A 22287-nucleotide genomic window follows, 5' to 3' on the forward strand; every position below is an offset into this window, starting at 1 on the left:
AAAGTCCAGACCTGAATCCAATCGAGAATCTGTGGAAAGAACTGAAAACTGCTGTTCACAAATGCTCTCCATCCAACCTCACTGAGCTCGAGCTGTTTTGCAAGGAGGAATGGGAAAAAATGTCAGTCTCTCGATGTCCAAAACTGATAGAGACATACCCCAAGCGACTTACAGCTGTAATCGCAGCAAAAGGTGGCGCTACAAAGTATTAACTTAAGGGGGCTGAATAATTTTGCACGCCCAATTTTTCAGTTTTTGATTTAAAAAAGTTTGAAATATCCAATAAATGTCGTTCCACTTCATGATTGTGTCCCACTTGTTGTTGATTCTTCACAAAAAAATACAGTTTTATATCTTTATGTTTGAAGCCTGAAATGTGGCAAAGGGTCGCAAAGTTCAAGGGGGCCGAATACTTTCGCAAGGCACTGTATCATACGAAATGGGTGATGGAAATCCACACATGAATACATACCATAAGAAACGTAACATATCATACTAAATGGAGTGTCTCAGATTTACGTACAGTGCGGGTAGGCTAGTGAGTTTACATGATGAGATTATTATGGATAAGATCCATAAAAAATTTATTTGTCAAACCGCAGTCAAGCATCGATCAACATGTCACCAGAATAATACCCTTAATATTTATTGGAAAGGAGCATCAAACTTACTGTATCACCGTGCACTTCGACCACCTTGTGAAATTCAGTATAATTTATTTAATTTGTAGCTTAATTAACGGCATGGTTTCCCATGTCGTAATTGGAGGACCACACACCATATCATCACGTGACTCCAAGTTTACTTGGATATGATAGTTATTATATTAATATTTGTGCATAAAGTTGTTTCCACCGCATTTACTCACATAATTAAGTTTAACGAGACAAAAGATCCCACCATGTCAAACAAACAAATGATCTGTCTGCATTTAGAAAATTGTACAGAAACTCCCTGTTTTCGTCACAGCTGTTGTGATTTTTTTTTATATCGTATGATTTTACTCGCATAAAAACTGTGGATGGAAATGTGGTTAGAGTAAGAAAAAAGTTTGGTTCAAATCGGATGTTAGGTACTATGTTTATTTAATATTATATGAGTCCTATAAATTAAAATGGCCAATTTGGGTGCAATCAATTACCTTAATTTCAAAATATATTTCATCTAAATAATATTGCAGGAATGGTAATCCTATGTTTCTACCCACAGAAACGATTTCAGGATAGCCTAAAATGGCTTGCTGAAATGACATGGGATAATATCATGAGATAATATCAGTCAGTTAATATGACCTTTATGAATTATGAAGCCTTTATGTGCATGCATTGATTACATAAATGTTTCAAGTCTTAAATGCTTCAAAATTCACAAAGTTACGTTAGCTGATTTAAGAATCTCACAAATCAAATCAAATGTATTTATATAGCCCTTCCTACATCAGCTGATATCTCAAAGTGCTGTACAGAAACCCAGCCTAAAACCCCAAACAGCAAGCAATGCAGGTGTAGAAGCACGGTGGCTAGGAAAAACTCCATAGAAAGGCCATAACCTAGGAAGAAACCTAAAGAGGAACCAGGCTATGAGGGGTGGCCAGTCCTCTTCTGGCTGTGCCGGGTGGAGATTATAACAGAACATGGCCAAGATGTTCAAATGTTCATAAATGACCACCATGGTCAACTAATAACAATCACAGTAGTTGTCGAGGGTGCAACAAGTTAGGAACTGTCAGTAAATGTCAGTTGGCTTTTCATAGCCGATCATTAAGAGTAACTCTCTACCGCTCCTGCTGTCTCTAGAGAGTTGAAAACAGCAGGTCTGGGACAGGTACCACGTCCGGTGAACAGCTCAGGGTTCAAAAGCCGCAGGCAGAACAGTTGAAACTGGAGCAGCAGCACGGCCAGGTGGACTGGGGACAGCAAGGAGTCATCATCCCAAGTAGTCCTGAGGCATGGTCCTAGGGCTCAGGTCCTCCGAGAGAGAGAAAGAGAGAATTAGAGAGAGCATACTTAAATTCACACAGGACACCCGATAAGACAGGAGAAGTACTCCAGATATAACAGACTGACCCTAGCCCCCCGACACAAACTACTGCAGCATAAATGCTGAGACAGGACGGGTCAGGAGACACTGTGGCCTCATCCGATCATACCCCCGGACAGGGCCAAACAGGCAGGATATAACCCCACCCACTTTGCCAAAGCACAGCCTCCACACCACTAGAGGGATATCTTCAACCACCAACTTACCATCCTGAGACAAAGCCGAGTGTAGCCCACAAAGATCTCCGCCACAGCACAACCCAAGGGGGGGCGCCAACCCAGACAGGAAGATCACATCAGTGACTCAACCCACTCAAGTGACGCACCCCTCCTAGAGACGGCATGGAAGAGCACCTGTGACTCAGCCCCTGTAATAGGGTTAGAGGCAGAGAATCCCAGTGGAGAGAGGGGAACCGGCCAGGCAGAGACAGCAAGGGCGGTGCGTTGCTCCAGAGCCTTTCCGTTCACCTTCACACTCCTGGGCCAGACTACACTCAATCATATGACCCACTGAAGAGATGAGTCTTCAGTAAAGACTTAAAGGTTGAGACCGAGTCTGTGTCTCTCACATTGTTAGGCAGACCATTCCATAAAAATTGAGCTCTATAGGAGATAGCCCTGCCTCCAGCTGTTTGCTTAGACATTCTAGGGACAATTAGTAGGCCTGCGTCTTGTGACCGTAGCGTACGTGTAGGTATGTACGGCAGGACCAAATCGTAAAGATAGGTAGGAGCAAGCCCATGTAATGCTTTGTAGGTTAGCAGTAAAACCTTAATCAGCCCTTGCCTTAACAGGAAGCCAGTGTAGGGATGCTAGCACTGGAGGAATATGATCAAATTGTTTGGTTCTAGTCAGGATTCTAGCAGACGTATTTAGCACTAACTAAAGTTTATTTAGTGCTTTATCCAGGTAGCTGGAAAGTAGAGCATTGCAGTATTCTAACCTAGAAGTAACAAAAGCATGGATGAATTTTTCTGCATCATTTTTGGCCAGAAAGTTTCTGATTTTTGCAATGTTACGTAGATGGAAAAAAGCTGTCCTTGAAACAGTCTTGATATGTTCGTCAAAAGAGAGATCAGGGTCCAGAGCAACGCCGAAGTCCTTCACAGTTTTATTTGAGACGACTGGACAACCATCAAGATTAATTGTCAGATTCAACAGAAGATCTCTTTGGTTCTTGGGACCTAGAACAAGCATCTCTGTTTTGTCCGAGTTTAAAAGTAGAAAGTTTGTAGCCATCCACTTCCTTATGTCTGAAACACATGCTTCTAGCGAGGGCAATTTTGGGGCTTCACCATGTTTCATTGAAATGTACAGCTGTGTGTCATCCGCATAGCAGTGAAAGTTAACATTATGTTTTGAATGACATCCCCAAGAGGTAAAATATGTAGTGAAAACAATAGTGGTCCTAAAACAGAACCTTGAGGAACACTGAAATTTACAGTTGATTTGTCTGAGGACAAACCATTCACAGAGACAAACTGATATCTTTCCGACAGATAAGATCTAAACCAGGCCAGAACTTGTCCGCGTAGACCAATTTGGTTTTCCAATCTCTCCAAAAGAATGTGGTGATCGATGGCATCAAAAGCAGCACTAAGGTCTAGGAGCACGAGGACAGATGGAGAGCCTCAGTCTGACGCCATTAAAAGGTAATTTACCACCTTCACAAGTGCAGTCTCAGTGCTATGATGGGGTCTAAAACCAGACTGAAGCATTTCGTATACATTGTTTGTCTTCAGGAAGGCAGTGAGTTGCTGCGCAACAGCTTTTTCTAAAATGTTTGAGAGGAATGGAAGGCCGATTCGTTTTTTATATTTTCTGGGTCAAGGTTTGGCTTTTTCAAGAGAGGCTTTATTACTGCCACTTTTAGTGAGTTTGGTACACATCCGGTGGATAGAGAGCCGTTTACTATGTTCAACATAGGAGGGCAAAGCACAGGAAGCAGCTCTTTCAGTAGTTTAGTTGGAATAGGGTCCAGTATGCAGCTTGAAGGTTTAGATGCCATGATTATTTTCAGCACTGTGTCAAGAGATATAGTACTAAAACACTTGAGTGTCTCTCTTGATCCTAGGACCTGGCAGAGTTGTGTAGACTCAGGACAACTGAGCTTTGGAGGAATAGGCAGATTTAAAGAGGAGTCCATAATCTGCTTTCTAATGATCATGATCTTTTCCTCAAAGAAGTTCATTCATTTATTACTGCTGAAGTGAAATCCATCCTCTCTTGGGGAATGCTGCTTCTTAGTTAGCTTTGTGACAGTAGAAAAATTAAATTTGGATTGTTCTTATTTTCCTCAATTAAGTTGGAAAAATAGGATGATCGAACAGCAGTGAGGGCTCTTCGATACTGCACGGTACTTTCTTTCCAAGCTAGTCGGAAGACTTCCAGTTTGGTGTGGCACCATTTCCGTTCCAATTTTCGGGAAGCTTGCTTCAGATCTCGGTTATTTTCTGTATACCAGGGAGCTAGTTTCTTATGACAAATGTTTTTAGTTTTTAGGGGTGCAACTGCATCTAGGGTATTGTGCAAGGTTAAATTGAGTTCCTCGGTTAGGTGGTTAACTGATTTTTGTCCTCTGACGTCCTTGGGTAGGCAGAGGGAGTCTGGAAGGGCATGAAGGAATCTTTGTGTTGTCTGAGAATTTATAGCACAACTTTTGATGCTCCTTGGTTGGGGTCTGAGCAGATTATTTGTTGCGATTGCAAACGTAAAAAAAATGGTGGTGTTGGGCAATTAGGCCTGGCTCGCAGTCTGTGTTCCAATTCATCCCATAGGTGTTCGATGGGGTTGAGTTCAGGGCTCTGTGCAGGCAGGTCAAGTTCTTCCACACCGATCTTGACAAACCATTTCTGTATGGATCTCGCTTTGTGCACGGGGGCATTGTCATGCCTAAATAGGAAAGGGCCTTCCCCAAACTGTTGTCAGAAATTTGGAAGCACAGAATAATCTAGAATGTCATTGTGCTGTAGCGTTAAGATTTACCTTCACCGGAACTAAAGGGCCTAGACTGAAGCATGAAAAACAGCCCCAGACCATTATTCCTTATCCACCAAACTTTACAGTTGGCACTATGCAATGGGACAGGTAGTGTTCTCCTGGCATCTGCCAAATACAGCTTCGTTCCGTTCGATTGCCAGATGGTGAAGCATGATTCATCACTCCATAGAACCCGTTTCCACTGCTCCAGAGTCCAATGGCAGCGAGCTTTACACCACTCCACTCCAGCCAATGCTTGGCATAGTGCATGGGGATCTTAGGCTTGTGTGTGGCTGCTCGGCCATGGAAACCCATTTCATGAAGCTCCCGACGAACAGTTCTTGTGTTGATGTTGCTTCCAGAGGCAATTTGGAACTCGTTAGTGAGTGTTGCAACCGAGTACAGACAATTTTTAAGCGCTTCAGCACTCAGCGGTCCCGTTCTGTGAGCTTGTGTTGCCTACCACTTCGCAGCTGAGCCGTTATTGCTCCTAGACGTTTCCACTTCATAATAACAGCACTTACTGTTGACCGGGGCAGCTTGAGCAGGGCAGAAATTTGACGAACTGATTTGTTGGAAAGGTGGCATTCTATGACGGTGCCACAATGAAAGTCACTGAGCTCTTCAGTAAGTCCATTCTACTGCCAATGTTTGTTGATGGAGATTGCATGGCTGCGTGCTCAATTTTATACACCTGTCAGCAACGGGTGTGGCTGAAATAACCAAATCCACTCATTTTGAAGGGGTGTCCACATACACTATATATACAAAAGTATGTTCACTTCACGTCATTGCTCTCTCTCTTGCTCTGCTGTGTGTTGTGTGTGATTCTTGCTAGCTTTCACTCAAACGGAAAATGGTGCAGCACAGCTTCCAGAAAACTGTTTGTTGCTTTCAAACTAGGGATTTCGTAGCTAATTGAGGTATGACAGTAACTGATCTCACCCTATTCTGCACCCTGACAATGCTTTATAACCAATATACATTAAATATACCTACCTGCACACACACAAGGGGGGTGAGTGTAACGGATGTGAAACGGCTAGCTTAGTTAGCGTGGGCGCTAAATAGCGTTTCAATCAGTGACGTCACTTGCTCTGAGACCTTGAAGTAGTAGTTCCCCTTGCTCTGCAAGGGCCGTGGCTTTTGTGGAGCGATGGGTAACGATGCTTCGAGGGTGACTGTTGATGTGTGCAGAAGGTCCCTAGTTCGCGCCCGGGTATGGGCGAGGGGACGGTCTAAAATTTGTACTGTTACACACACACACTAACAAATACCTACTGTACATGTAAAAATGGTTTAGTCAGGTCTGTCTGACTTTTGACTTATCATAGCTGACTTATTTTTTCCCACAACATCATATTTATGTCCACCATGATGGGTTTAACAACAATGAAGTCATTCTGTAACTGCTGTATAGGACTCAAACGTAGTGGGGATGGGTAAACACTCCACGATGAAGGTGTGTTGATTATCTGTGTGTACGTACCTGAGGGAGTGTATGTCTGGATCACCTGTCTCTTCCAGGAGGAGGAGGAGGGTCCAGAGGTGCTGCTGGTGAAGGAGGAGGGCTGTGAGGAGGGTCTGGGGAACCCTGAGGGGACCATGGTCATGGAGGACAACCAGACTATACCCCCTCCTAAACCCACAGAGGAACCAGCTGAGCATCACAGGACCACATACAGTCTTACTGAGGTGAGTCCACTGTGAACTCAAAATCAAATCAAATGTAATTTGTCACATGCTTCATAAATAAGAGGTGTTAGAGAAACAACTCTGAGCAGGAGTGCCTATTAGATAATAATAAATAAGACTATGCAGACAGATGGAAACCTGATCATCGATCAGCACTTCTACTCTGAGATTATTTGTGGATAAACCCAGGTCTTGATTAAATGTGTCTTAAGTCTGTGCATGCCCTGGAATTATCAAACTATTGGTGTCAAGTAATCAAATCAACTAACATGTTTGCATAGTAATCATAGCAATCCCTCATAGCCCAATTAGAAGATGCTCCATAGCAGGGTGCTCATATCAGATTTCTTGATCAAACATCCTCTCACTCTGTATCTCTTACAGTCAGTAGACATGGAGGATGGGAAGCCTGATCTGCTGCTGGTCAAAGAAGAGACAGTAGAAGATGGACCAGAGGGCATTGATCTGCTGAGTGGACTAAAGATGGGGGAGCAAGGTAAGGTAGAAATAGCCTACATACAGTAATAGATCTTCAATGGGAGTAGTGATGCACCTGCCTATATTTCTTTCTTACTTTTCTTCATTCATAAAATGAAATCAATACAACTTTAGTACTATCGGGTGAGGGCATTCATAGCCGACCGCTCAGACGAGTTCCAAGCTAGCCATTTTTTCAAGTCTGTTCTGAGCTTGAAATATACTGATCACGAATAGGATATTTGAAGTGTAATGTAAATAAAAGTACAGTAATTCAAAGAACAGCACGCATACATTTTTCATTCAACCACACCCTTTGAGCTATGACGCCAACCAATAACGTCCTTTCTCTTCAGTGTAAACGGAAGTAAACCATGACCAATAACTATTTCCAAGTTAGCGTTTTTCTTGTTGTTATTTAGACGTTTATTAACACCAAGAATTTAAAATATGATACATTTAACTGCTCAGCATCACATACTTACCCCGTGTAGTCTTTAATTTGCGTTGGAAACAGGACTTGGTTGATAGATAGTATATAGGTGACGCTAGCTAGCTGCTAACAATGGCTAACTGTATGGTTTTTCACACTCAAATAGCCTCCGTTATGGAGATGCTAGCGAATGCAGCCGTGGCAGAGATCTGTAAACTAGTAGACGACGACTATGCAGTGTTTCGTTTGGAAATAACTCAAAGTCAGAAAGAAAACAGGGTATTGCGGAGGAAATTACAGCTACAAGAACTGAAGGTGGCACGGGAGCGCGTCCTCGCCAGTCGTCCCAGTAGTGTCAAGCTTGTCAACCGATACAGAGGAATGGCAAGAGGTACATTTTGCAACAGGCGATGCTGAGGGGCACCACATTCCCTTATGCACATGTGTTCAGACGTGTTACCCAAAATTGGTTTTAGGAAAGTATGCAATAATTCCCCCAGTCCCCTGATTACTTATCTAACCAGGTTCTTGATTGACTCTTTTTCCTGTTATTTACTCAATGAAAACAATATGATGCATGGAACACAATACTTTTATCAATAAATAGTGGGCCTATATCAATATCTTATGAGAAGTGTTACATTACATCCACTATCCACTATCCACTAGATCGCATAGCAGTTCAGACGTCTTTTGTCCTCGTCTTGTCGTGTCCTGTATATATATATATATTTACAACTTTTTTCACATACATTTTATTTTTATTTTCCATCAACTCATCTTCTAAACACTCTCCTGCAACCAGCCTCACCAATTTATATTTATAAAAAAGTATTATTTACCTCAGATCTGCAATCCTTCAGGAAGCTAGCCAGAAACTCCAGGAGGCTGGCCAGAAACTAGCCAGAAGCTAGCCAGGAGCTAGCCCAGAAGCTAATCAGAAGCTAACCACGGTTTGTGGTCATCGGCTGTCCTTTAGTTCGAAAATCTATCGAAAATCTATCGCCAGTTTTGTACGGCGCAGCGCGGCTCGGAACGGAACATACCGGACCAATTTTTCTCTCCATGTCCCTGGATTTCAACTGCTCTCTGGACATTCATACCCGGATCTCACAGCTAGCTAGCTGCTATCCGTGTGACAGTCGGCTTTCGTCGATTCCGGAGCAAACATCGATTGTTCCGGTGCTAGCCAGCTCCGTCAATCACGCCTGAGTTCCATCATTCACTCCTGGGCTGCAGTCACCTATCCGGACCCGTTTCACTGCCTACGCGGAGCCCCACCGGGCCTTCACAACCGGACTGCCGACGTTATCTACCTGAAGGAGATCCGGCTGGCTCCTCTGTCGCGACGTTACCGGAACGCCCATCTGCGGCCCGCTAACCGTTAGCTGTCTTTCCGGCTGCTATTCTGAATAGACAATCGGACAATTTATTTATTTGAATTATTATGTTTTCTTCTCGGGCCTCTATAACTATATCTATTGTTCTTATTTTTGTTGTTGTGTGATTTTGATTAATCCCCTCTACCACACGGAACCCCACTAATCTACTGACCGAACGCAAGAGGTGGCTAACAACAGACTCCATCCTATGCTAGCTTGCTACCGGTTGGCTTGGCTAGCTGTCTAAATCGCCGTGACCCTAAACCAACCTCTCCACTCACTGGACCCTTTTGATCACTCGACTAAGCATGCCTCTCCTTAATGTCAATATGTCTTGTCCATTGCTGTTCTGGTTAGTGTTTATTGGCTTATTTCACTGTAGAGCCTCTAGTCCTGCTCACTATACCTTATCCAACCTATTAGTTCCACCACCCACACATGCAATGACATCTCCTGGTTTCAATGATGTTTCTAGAGACAATATCTCTCTCTTCATCACTCAATACCTAGGTTTACCTCCACTGTATTCACATCCTACCTTACCTTTGTCTGTACATTATACCTTGATGCTATTTTATCGCCCCCAGAAACCTCCTTTTACTCTCTGTTCCAGACGTTCTAGACGACCAATTCTTATTGCTTTTAGTCGCACCCTTATTCTACTCCTCCTATGTTCCTCTGGCGATGTAGAGGTGAATCCAGGCCCTGCAGTGCCTAGCTCCACTCCTATTCCCCAGGCGCTCTCTTTTGACGACTTCTGTAACCGTAATAGCCTTGGTTTCATGCATGTTAACATTAGAAGCCTCCTCCCTAAGTTTGTTCTATTCACTGCTTTAGCACACTCTGCCAACCCGGATGTTCTAGCTGTGTCTGAATCCTGGCTTAGGAAGACCACCAAAAATTCAGACATTTTAATTCCAAACTACAACATTTTCAGACAAGATAGAACTGCCAAAGGGGGCGGTGTTGCAATTTACTGCAAAGATAGCCTGCAGAGTTCTGTCCTACTATCCAGGTCTGTACCCAAACAATTTGAACTTCTACTTTTAAAAATCCACCTTTCTAAAAACAAGTCTCTCACCGTTGCCGCCTGCTATAGACCACCCTCTGCCCCCAGCTGTGCTCTGGACACCATATGTGAACTGATTGCCCCCCATCTATCTTCAGAGCTCGTGCTGCTAGGCGACCTAAACTGGAACATGCTTAACACCCCAGCCATCCTACAATCTAAACTTGATGCCCTCAATCTCACACAAATTATCAATGAACCTACCAGGTACCTCCCCAAAGCCTTAAACACGGGCACCCTCATAGATATCATCCTAACCAACTTCCCCTCTAAATACACCTCTGCTGTCTTCAACCAAGATCTCAGCGATCACTGCCTCATTGCCTGCATCCGTAATGGGTCAGCGGTCAAACGACCTCCTCTCATCACTGTAAAACGCTCCCTGAAACACTTCAGCGAGCAGGCCTTTCTAATCGACCTGGCCGGGGTATCCTGGAAGGATATTGACCTCATCCCGTCAGTAGAGGATGCCTGGATATTTTTTAAAAATGCCTTCCTAACCATCTTAAATAAACATGCCCCATTCAAGAAATTTAGAACCAGGAACAGATATAGCCCTTGGTTCTCCCCAGACCTGACTGCCCTTAATCAACACAAAAACGTCCTATGGCGTTCTGCATTAGCATCGAACAGCCCCCGTGATATGCAGCTGTTCAGGGAAGCTAGAAACCATTATACACAGGCAGTTAGAAAAGCCAAGGCTAGCTTTTTCAAGCAGAAATTTGCTTCTTGCAACACTAACTCAAAAAAGTTCTGGGACACTGTAAAGTCCATGGAGAATAAGAACACCTCCTCCCAGCTGCCCACTGCACTGAAGATAGGAAACACTGTCACCACTGATAAATCCACCATAATTGAAAATTTCAATAAGCATTTTTCTACTGCTGGCCATGCTTTCCACCTGGCTACTCCTACCCCTGTCAACAGCACTGCACCCCCAACAGCAACTCGCCCAAGCCTTCCCCATTTCTCCTTCTCCCAAATCCATTCAGCTGATGTTCTGAAAGAGCTGCAAAATCTGGACCCCTACAAATCAGCCGGGCTAGACAATCTGGACCCTTTCTTTCTAAAATTATCTGCCGAAATTGTTGCCACCCCTATTACTAGCCTGTTCAACCTCTCTTTCGTGTCGTCTGAGATTCCCAAAGATTGGAAAGCAGCTGCGGTCATCCCCCTCTTCAAAGGGGGGGACACTCTTGACCCAAACTGCTACAGACCTATATCTATCCTACCATGCCTTTCTAAGGTCTTCGAAAGCCAAGTCAACAAACAGATTACCGACCATTTTGAATCTCACCATACCTTCTCTGCTATGCAATCTGGTTTCAGAGCTGGTCATGGGTGCACCTCAGCCACGCTCAAGGTCCTAAACGATATCTTAACCGCCATCGATAAGAAACATTACTGTGCAGCCGTATTCATTGATCTGGCCAAGGCTTTCGACTCTGTCAATCACCACATCCTCATCGGCAGACTCAACAGCCTTGGTTTCTCAAATGATTGCCTCGCCTGGTTCACCAACTACTTCTCTGATAGAGTTCAGTGTGTCAAATCTGAGGGTCTGTTGTCCGGACCTCTGGCAGTCTCTATGGGGGTGCCACAGGGTTCAATTCTTGGACCGACTCTCTTCTCTGTATACATCAATGAGGTCGCTCTTGCTGCTGGTGAGTCTCTGATCCACCTCTACGCAGACGACACCATTCTGTATACTTCCGGCCCTTCTTTGGACACTGTGTTAACAACCCTCCAGGCAAGCTTCAATGCCATACAACTCTCCTTCCGTGGCCTCCAACTGCTCTTAAATACAAGTAAAACTAAATGCATGCTCTTCAACCGATCACTACCTGCACCTACCCGCCTGTCCAACATCACTACTCTGGACGGCTCTGACTTAGAATACGTGGACAACTACAAATACTTAGGTGTCTGGTTAGACTGTAAACTCTCCTTCCAGACCCATATCAAACATCTCCAATCCAAAGTTAAATCTAGAATTGGCTTCCTATTTCGCAACAAAGCATCCTTCACTCATGCTGCCAAACATACCCTTGTAAAACTGACCATCCTACCAATCCTCGACTTTGGCGATGTAATTTACAAAATAGCCTCCAATACCCTACTCAACAAACTGGATGCAGTCTATCACAGTGCAATCCGTTTTGTCACCAAAGCCCCATACACTACCCACCATTGCGACCTGTACGCTCTCGTTGGCTGGCCCTCGCTTCATACTCGTCGCCAAACCCACTGGCTCCATGTCATCTACAAGACCCTGCTAGGTAAAGTCCCCCCTTATCTCAGCTCGCTGGTCACCATAGCATCTCCCACCTGTAGCACACGCTCCAGCAGGTATATCTCTCTAGTCACCCCCAAAACCAATTCTTTCTTTGGCCGCCTCTCTTTCCAGTTCTCTGCTGCCAATGACTGGAACGAACTACAAAAATCTCTGAAACTGGAAACACTTATCTCCCTCACTAGCTTTAAGCACCAACTGTCAGAGCAGCTCACAGATTACTGCACCTGTACATAGCCCACATATAATTTAGCCCTATCAACTACCTCTTTCCCAACTGTATTTAATGTATTTATTTATTTTGCTCCTTTGCACCCCATTATTTTTATTTCTACTTTGCACATTCTTCCATTGCAAAACTACCATTCCAGTGTTTTACTTGCTATATTGTATTTACCTTGCCACCAAGGCCTTTTTTTGCCTTTACCTCCCTTCTCACCTCATTTGCTCACATTGTATATAGACTTGTTTATACTTTATTATTGACTGTATGTTTGTTTTACTCCATGTGTAACTCTGTGTTGTTGTATCTGTCGAACTGCTTTGCTTTATCTTGGCCAGGTCGCAATTGTAAATGAGAACTTGTTCTCAACTTGCCTACCTGGTTAAATAAAGGTAAAATAAATAAAAAATAAATAAAAATATAATGTTGAGCATTGAAAGTAGCTAACCGAACCACCTCTTTTGCCCCAATCACTCTCTCAGATGAAGGAAATCTCACTGGAGGCCACAGGAGCTTTGTGAAGCCAGTGGGACACAATACATGGAGAGATGACCATCCAATCACTGTTGATGAGGGGAATGGAACCTCAACCCAGCACGTTATTGTGATAGAGGTTAGTGTAATAGTGTTGAATTGAAAGTGTAAATCAAATGTGGCTGTTTATTTCAGAAAGGCTCCCCTCAGCCATTCACTTGCTTACATGTACATCCTCATATATCTGCCAAAAGCAGGCACGTGCACAGATAGGGCTCCACTTGTGCAGAGCACATGCCCCTTTGCCCTTCCAGTCTCCAAAGTGTCCTTTTGGGTGGTGGTATAATTTCCTCCCAATTTTTTTTGTTCATCAACACCAATGATCAGCCAAAAGCCCAACCTCTTTTCCCAATGCCAATCATGTCTTCAGGAGTCAGGAGTAACTAGTTTGCTTACATTTTGTGATGATGAGTGAGTGAGTGAGTTGTTGCAGAAATAAATAGGCCTATGCTCATTATTTATTTTCGCTACTGAGGCATTTTGGGGGGTCTCTGCATGGCCCCACCCATAGGAGAGCTTGTGAGACTTACCTATGACACTTTTATCTAATTCAGCTCATGTACCGATAATAACTTCTTTCCTCTTGTGTCAGTCTGCAGATACAGAGGCTGCAGGTCCTGGAATCAAGCAGGAGATGTCTGAAGGAGAGGAGGATCCACGACACAGCACCAACATCCAGACTGGAGCGCCCCATATAGTCACGAAGGACCCCAACACCACCCCAGTGCAGCCCAGGGACATCAGTAGAACGCCGAACGCCATCCTCAAGTCTGAGACAGAGACTTTAACGAGGCTGAGGAGACTGGGCTGTCCTACTCCCCGGTCAGAGTTTTTACTTTACGGTAACCCGAGCCAGAGGACAGTTCTGTCCCATCGGGACTCAGGTGATGCGTTACAGACTGGCAATGATCCGACCTGTTCATACGCTACAGAGATGATACCTGGTGACGTGCCTGTGGGCTTAGATACACCGACTAATCCAATAAGAGGGGACTGGAACCAGTACAGTAGTAGCGTATACTCTGAAGGGTTCCTAGATAAGAAAGGGGAGGGTCTGGTCGTAGATGAGGTGACTGTGAAAGAGGAGGGAGACACTCCTCTGACATGGAATGAAGACGAGACTCACTTAGGAGGACAGTCTCAGGGCAACACTAGTGACTTCTTAGACTACAGGGAAAGCTTAGAGCCAAATCCAAATATCGCAGCCCACTCCCCTTTACACGCGCTCAGGGATCGCGACCCAGTGTCCACGTCGATGGCACTTCAGGTATTGAGCTCAAACGACAAGACTAGAGTCCAGGCTCGGGAAGTGGAAGCAACATCCGGCGGTAGTAAAGAGAAACGGTTCTTCTGCATGTTCTGTAACAAAGGTTTCAACTGCCCCCAGAAGGTGGAGATCCACGAGAGGGTCCACATAGGAGTGAAACCTTTCAGCTGTAGCCAGTGTCAAATGCGCTTCTCCCAGGCTTGGAACCTGAAGATCCACCAGAGGGTCCACACAGGGGAGAAACCTTACAGCTGTAGCCAGTGTCACATGCGCTTTGCCCAGACTTGCAACCTGAAGAGGCACCAGAGGGTCCACACAGGGGAGAAACCCTACAGCTGCCCCCAGTGTGAGAAGAGGTTCTCCCATCAGCACCAGCTGAAGATGCACCTGAAGGTCCACACGGGAGAGAGGGCCCAGTATTACCCCCAGACTAGTAGTAACGAGTCCTGACCTCAATTTAATTCCACGTGACTAACGGTAACTAGGCTACTCCAAAACTGCGCTCTGTAAATGAATGGCGCTGATGGGCGTTAGAAGCCTGCAAACTTGCTAACAGCATCAATTCGCTAATAGCCTGATACTCAGCGCTCTAGTTAACATGATAAAGTGTTGCATTCTGAAAATGCAGGTGTATTGACCATGGCATTCAATTTCAAGTTCCACATTTTTGTTATTTAAATAGACTCACTGCTAAACTCAGCAAAAAAGGGTATAAACACTGTTTCCCATGCTTGTTCAATGAACCATAAACAATTAATGAACATGCACCTATGGAACGGTCGTTAAGACACTAACAGCTTGCAGACAGTAGGCAATTAAGGTCACTTCTGAAAACTTAGGACACTAAAGAGGCCTTTCTACAGACTTTGAAAAACACCAAAAGAAAGATGCCCAGGGTCCCTGCTCATCTGCGTGAACGTGCCTTAGGCATGCTGCAAGGAGGCATGATGACTGCAGATGTGGCCAGGGCAATAAATTGCAATGTCCGTACTGTGAGATACCTAAGACAGCGCGACAGGGATCATCCTCGCAATGACAGACCACATGTGATACAATCTTCGGCAAAATCATTCGCAAGGAGATTCCTGCAAAAATATTATTTGAAGATGATTACACATGCACAGGATCCGTACATCCCAACATCACATCTGCAGGACAGGTACAGGATGGCAAAAACAAGTGCCCGAGTTACACCAGGAAAGCACAATCCCTCCATCAGGGCTCAGACTGTCCACAATAGGCTGAGAGAGGCTGGTCTGAGGGCTTGTAGGCCTATTGTAAGGCAGGTCCTCACCAGAAACAACTTCGCCTATGGGCACAAACCCACCGTCGTTGGACCAGACATGACTGGCAAAAAGGACTCTTCACTGACGAGTCATGCTTTTGTCTCACCAGGGGTGATGGTCAGATTTGCGTTTATCGTCGAAGGAATGAGCGTTACACCGAGGCCTGTACTCTGGAGCGGGATCGATTTGGGGGGGAGGGTCCGTCATGGTCTGGGGCGGTGCGTCACAGCATTATCGGACTGAGCTTGTTGTCATTGCAGGCAATCTCAATGCTGTGCGTTACAGGGAAGACATCCTCCTCCCTCATGTGGTACCCTTCCTGCAGGCTCATCCTGACATGACCCTCCAGCATGACAATGCCACCAGCCATACTGCTTGTTCTGTGCGTGATTTCCTGCAAGTCAGTCTTCTGCCATGGCCAGTGAAGAGCCCGGATCTCAATCCCATTGAGCACGTCTGGGACTTGTTGGATCGGATGGTGAGGGCTAGGGCCATTCCCCCAAGAAATGTCTGGGAACTTGCAGGTGCCTTGGTGGAAGAGTGGGGTAACATCTCACAGCAAGAACTGGCAAATCTGGTGCAGTCCATGAGGAGGAGATGCAGTACTTAATGCAGCTGGTGGCCACACCAGATACTGACTGTTACTTTTGATTTTGACCCTCCCTTTGTTAAGAGACACATTATTCCATTTATTTTAGTCACATGTCTGTGGAACTTGTTCAGTTTATGTCTCAGTTGTTGAATCTTGTAATGTTCATACAACTATTTACATATGTTAAGTTTCCTGAAAATAAATGCAGTTGACAGTGAGAGAATGTTTTTTTTTGTTGCTGAGTTTATTATCCGAAACGTCTCATCCATCCTCCAAACCACACTCTCTCTCTCTCTGGGCTCAGGGTGAGTGGGAGAGGAGAGTAAAATGCATTGTGATTGCAACATTTCAAATTGCAATTGCAGGAAATTGCACAATTGGTGGCTGACTAAATACTTTTTTGCCCCACTGTAACTGTCACTTTAGTCTTAGTTTCTTTCAATTTGTAGCCTACATTTCATATTGTGCCATTCTATTTACCTTCCAGAGAGTCGCTAGCATTAGTGGATCATATTAGGCTAACGTTGTGCAATAATTTGGGACATGTAGCCTATTTGAATCATTATGGAACTCAGACCACACGTAGCAGTTTAAACCTGGTGCACGGTTCATGATTACTGGACCAGTCATTAGGCTACAATTCCATGATTAGTGAGGGATAACGTATTTATAGGAATATTGCTGAACCCCTATTGTACAATTTTCTCACCTTCCAATATCTCATCGATTTAACTTGAATATGGCAACTTTCAGGATGAATCCAACCACTATTTTTGATTCATTAACAGTTTGTGTGTAAAGGCTCTCCAAACCAGTTTTTTGTGATTCAAAAATACTTTCCTTACCCTAAATAATCTACAAGATCAGAGCATTTTTTTTATCTACCAATTGGTGCTGAAATGGAGGCGAATATATATACATATCGATGGCTTTCTTTCATTTATCCCTAATATTCTGAACCCGTTCTCTCGCTATATTCTAATGAGTCTGTTAAATAAAAAAATATATAAACATGTTGGATAACATATTGAAAATGGTTACGCAGCATTGATGTACTGAGCTGTCGGTCTGATTGAGGCTTCAGAAGTGCATAGGAAAGGCGTACATTTCCTGAGTCTAAATCAGCCCTCATTGAGTTTCTACGTCATCAGATGGGGAATTAGCCCAAATCCATATTTTATCAGTAAGATGTCCCTAGTGTTGGTGAGTGTATCTGTCATTTCAACTGAATATTGTGATTACATTCATGAAGAATTAAATCAAATCATAAATGAAACATGGAAAGGGTTGGTCCCAGGTTTCATGAGCTGAAATAAAAGATTCCAGAAATGTTCCATAAGCACAAAAAGCTTATTTCTCTCATTCTGCGCACAAATTTGTTTACATCCCTGTTAGTGAGCTTTTATCCTTTGCGAAGATAATCCATCCACCTGACAGGTGTGGCATATCAAGAAGCTGATTAAACAGCATGATCATTACAAATCAAATCAAATGTATTTATTTAGCCCTTCGTCATCAGCTGATATATCAAAGTGCTGTACAGAAACCCAGCCTAAAACCCCAAACAGCAAGAAATGCAGGTGTAGAAGCACGGTGGCTAGGAAAAACTCCCTAGAAAGGCCAAAACCTAGGAAGAAACCTAGAGAGGAACCAGGCTATGAGGGGTGGCCAGTCCTCTTCTGGCTGTGCCGGGTTGAGATTATAACAGAACATGGCCAAGATGTTCAAATGTTCATAAATGACCAGCATGGTCGAATAATAATAATCACAGGTAGAACAGTTGAAACTGGAGCAGCAGCACGGCCAGGTGGACTAGGGACAGCAAGGAGTCTTCATGTCAGGTAGTCCTGAGGCATGGTCCTAGGGCTCAGGTCCTCCGAGAGAGAGAGAGAAAGAAAGAGAGAAAGAGAGAATTAGAGAGAGCATACTTAAATTCACACAGGACACCGGATAGGACAGGAGAAGTACTCCAGATATAACAAACTGACCCTAGCCCCCCGACACATAAACTACTGCAGCATAAATACTGGAGGCTGAGACAGGAGGGGTCAGGAGACACTGTGGCCCCATCCGAGGACACCCCCGGACAGGGCCAAACAGGAAGGATATAACCCCACCCACTTTGCCAAAGCACAGCCCCCACACTACTAGAGGGATATCTTCAACCACCAACTTACCATCCTGAGACAAGGCCGAGTATAGCCCACAAAGATCTCCGCCACGGCACAACCCAAGGGGGGGCGCCAACCCAGACAGGAAGATCACATCAGTGACTCAACCCACTCAAGTGACGCACCCCTCCTAGGGACGGTATGAAAGAGCCCTAGTAAGCCAGTGACTCAGCCCCTGTAATAGGGTTAGAGGCAGAGAATCCCAGTGGAAAGAGGGGAACCGGCCAAGCAGAGACAGCAAGGGCGGTTCGTTGCTCTTTCCGTTCACCTTTCAGCCTTTCCGTTCACCTTCACACTCTTGGGCCAGACTACACTCAATCATAGGACCCACTGAAGAGATGAGTCTTCAGTAAAGACTTAAAGGTTGAGACCGAGTTTGCGTCTCTCACATGGGTAGGCAGACCATTCCATTCTGTCCCTGTAAAAAAAATACACAGGTGCACCTTGTGCTGGGGACAATAAAATGGCACTCTAAAATGTGCAGTTTTGTCACACACAATGCCACAGATGTCTCAAGTTTTGAGGGAGTGTGCAATTGGCATACTGACTGCAGGAATGTTGAGTTTATTTGATTTTTACAGGGACAGTGCATATGAATCAACGTTTCAGTAAAAGTGCCGGTTTTAACTAGCCGGCTAATTTTCAACCGCAGTCCCTGGGCGGGTTATTAAAAACAATTACAATATAGACAATAGCAACATAGGACAAGCAAGACATAGCATACAGACAGAGCAACATAGGACAAGCAAGACGTAGCAACATAGAACAAAAAGCAGCAAGACACAATTCATAAAAGCAACAAAGTGTTTCCACACCTCACAAGCTACAGACAACAGACAACATGGAAAGCGGCAACACACAGCTATGTTTGGGACCATGTTCACAAATCTGATTGATCTTTAGCCATGTCTTCAAGCATTTTGTGAAAGTGTGATATGTGGTGCAGTTATGTGTGTCTGATGGCAGTGTATTCCAGACATGGGAAGCTCTCACAGAGAAAACTGATTTACTAAAGGTGCTTTTCCTTAAGGGAACTATACAGTCACCTCTCATGGCAGACCTTGTGGATCTGCTGCCATATGTTTGGGTTTTCTGTTTAACAAAAATACTGAGTGGAGGGGGAGCCAGGCCATTTAGGATCTTGAATACAAGACGTGTCGGTGTATTGCACAAGATTTTCCCAACTCAGGAGCTCATGCTTTCTGAGGATGTAACAGTGATGATGGCTATTGGGCTTCCTATCAAACACTTTGAGAGCCTGTTTGTAGACAGACTGAATAGGTCTTAATGTTGTACAGCAAGCTTGGGCCCAACTAGTCAAGCAGTTGCATGTCCACCAGAGCTGTTGCAAGAGAAATTAATGTTTGTTTCTCTACCATGGGCTCCTGAGTGACACAGCGATCTAAGGCATTGCATCTCAGTGCGTATTTCACTACAGATGCCCTGGTTCGAATCCAGGCTGTATCTCAATTGGCAGTGATTGGGAGTCCCATAGGGCAGCCACAATTATTCCAGGTTTGGCGGTTTAGGCTGTCATTGTAAATAATAATTTGTTCTTAACTGACTTGCCTAGTTAAATAAATACATTTAAAATATAAAACCTCTAAACTTGTTTTAAATCATTTGGCAGTACATTCAACTGGCCTTACAAGCGCAGACCACGTGTAACCACGCCAGCCCAGGACCTCCACATCCGGCTTCTTCACCTGCGGGATCGTCTAAGACCAGACAGCTGATGAAACTGGGTTTGCACAACCAAAGAACTTCTGAACAAACTGACAGAAACCGTCTCAGGAAAACTCATGTGTGTTCGTCGTCTTCACCAGGGTCGTAACCGACTTCAGTGGGCAAATGCTCACCTTAGATGGCCACTGGCAGGCATGCTGGAGAAGTGTGCTCTTCACAGATGAATCCCAGTTTCAACTGTACTGGGCAGATGGTAGACAGTGTGTATGGCGTCGCCTCATGGTGGTGGTGTAGTTGTGGTATGGGCAGGCATAAACTACGAACACAATTGCATTTTATCGATGGCAATTTGAATGCACAGAATAAGAGACTAATGAACAGTGTACACAGTCTAGACAAGAAACAAAGCCCATCCCTGGCCTACTAAATATACTTACACATACCCACACAAATGTTAAACACTCCATGTTTAAAATGGGTTTGTTATCTGTGTTATGTATGTGTACAGTCGTGGCCAAAAGTTGAGAATGACACAAATATTAATTTCCACAAAGTTTGCTGCTACGGTGTCTTTAGATATTTTTGTCAGATGTTACTATGGAATACTGAAGTATAATTACAAGCATTTTATAAGTGTCAAAGGCTTTTATTGACAATTACATGAAGTTTGACCATAAATTCTCAATGGGATTAAGGTCTGGTGTGTTTCCTGGCCATGGACCCAAAATATTTACGTTTTGTTCCCCGAGCCACGTAGTTATCACTTTGGCAAGGTGTTCCATCATGCTGGAAAAGGCATTGTTCGTCACTGTTCCTGGATGTTTGGGAGAAGTTGCTCTAGGAGGATGTGTTGGTACCATTCTTTATTCATGGCTGTGTTCTTAGGCCAAATTGTGAGTGAGCCCAGTCTCTTGGCTGAGAAGCAACCCCACACATGAATGGTCTCAGGATGCTTTACTGTTGGCATGACACAGGACTGATTGTAGCGCTCACCTTGTCTTCTCTGGACAAGCTTTTTCCAGATGCCCCAAACAATCAGAAAGGGGATTCATCAGAGAAAATGACTTTACCCCAGTCCTCAGCAGTCCAATCCCTGTACCTTTTGCAGAATATCAGTCTGTCCCGGATGTCTTTCCTGGAGAGAAGTGGCTTCTTTACTGCCCTTTTCGACACCAGACCATCCTCCAAAAGTATTTGCCTCACTGTGCGTGCAGATGCACTCACACCTGCCTGCTGCCATTCCTGAGCCAGCTCTGTACTGGTGGTACACCGATCCCGCAGCTGAATCAACTTTAAGAGACAGTCCTGGCGCTTGCTGGACTTTCTTGGGTGCCCTGAAACCTTCTTCACAACAATTGAACCACTCTCCTTGAAGTTCTTGATGATCCGATAAATGGTTGATTTAGGTGCAATCTTACTGGCAGCAATATCCTTGCCTGTGAAGCCCTTTTTGTGCAAAGCAATTATGATAGCATGTGTTTCCTTGCAGGTAACCATGGTTGACAGAGGAAGAACAATGATTCCAAGCACCACCCTCCTTTTGAAGCTTCCAGTCTGTTATTCAAACTCAATCAGCATGACAGAGTGATCTCCAGCCTTGTCCTCGTCAACACTCACACCTGTGTTAACGAGAGAATCACTGACATGATGTCAGCTGGTCCTTTTGTGGCAGGGCTGAAATGCAGTGGAAATGTTTTTGGGGGGATTCAGTTCCTTTGCATTGCAGAGGGACTTTGCAATTAATCTGACCACTCTTCATAACATTCTGGAGTATATGCAAATTGTCATCATATAAACTGAGGCAGCAGACTTTGTGAAAATGTATATTTGTGTCATTCTCAAAACTTTTGGCCATGACTGTACATGCCTGGGGGAGTGTATGTCTGTGCAATCTATATCACTCTTCCAGGAGGAAGAGGAGGTGCTGCTGATGAAGGAGGAGGGGTGAAATGCTTACTTGTTCAACAATGTAGAGTTAAAGATTTAATGAAACATTGAAATAGTGAAATAGTGGCACGAGGTATATCACACAGTGAATAACAATAACGATAAAAAAAAAACATAAGTATATACAGGGAGTACCTAGTCGATGTGCCTATGTACAAATAGGAAGGGTTAAATTGACTAGGCAACAGCCTAAAATAATAAACAGTAGCAGCAG

The 22287-nt window shown here is 44.3% G+C and overlaps 2 protein-coding genes across 2 annotated transcripts in view; both read left to right on the forward strand.

Annotated features, from left to right (window-relative positions):
• Positions 1–22287, forward strand: part of LOC110534615 — a 143138-nt gene that overhangs the window by 64695 nt on the left and 56156 nt on the right. The window lies entirely within an intron of this gene.
• On the forward strand, positions 7487–15195 carry LOC110534663 (zinc finger protein 184). Its single transcript, XM_021619589.2, has 3 exons — positions 7487–8014; positions 13073–13203; positions 13717–15195. The coding sequence occupies exons 1-3, from the start codon at positions 7756–7758 to the stop codon at positions 14839–14841; spliced, it is 1515 nt and encodes a 504-aa protein (XP_021475264.2). The 5' UTR covers positions 7487–7755; the 3' UTR covers positions 14842–15195.

The sequence above is a fragment of the Oncorhynchus mykiss genome, chromosome 10 (genome assembly GCF_013265735.2).
Source record: "Oncorhynchus mykiss isolate Arlee chromosome 10, USDA_OmykA_1.1, whole genome shotgun sequence".
Lineage (NCBI taxonomy): Eukaryota > Metazoa > Chordata > Actinopteri > Salmoniformes > Salmonidae > Oncorhynchus > Oncorhynchus mykiss.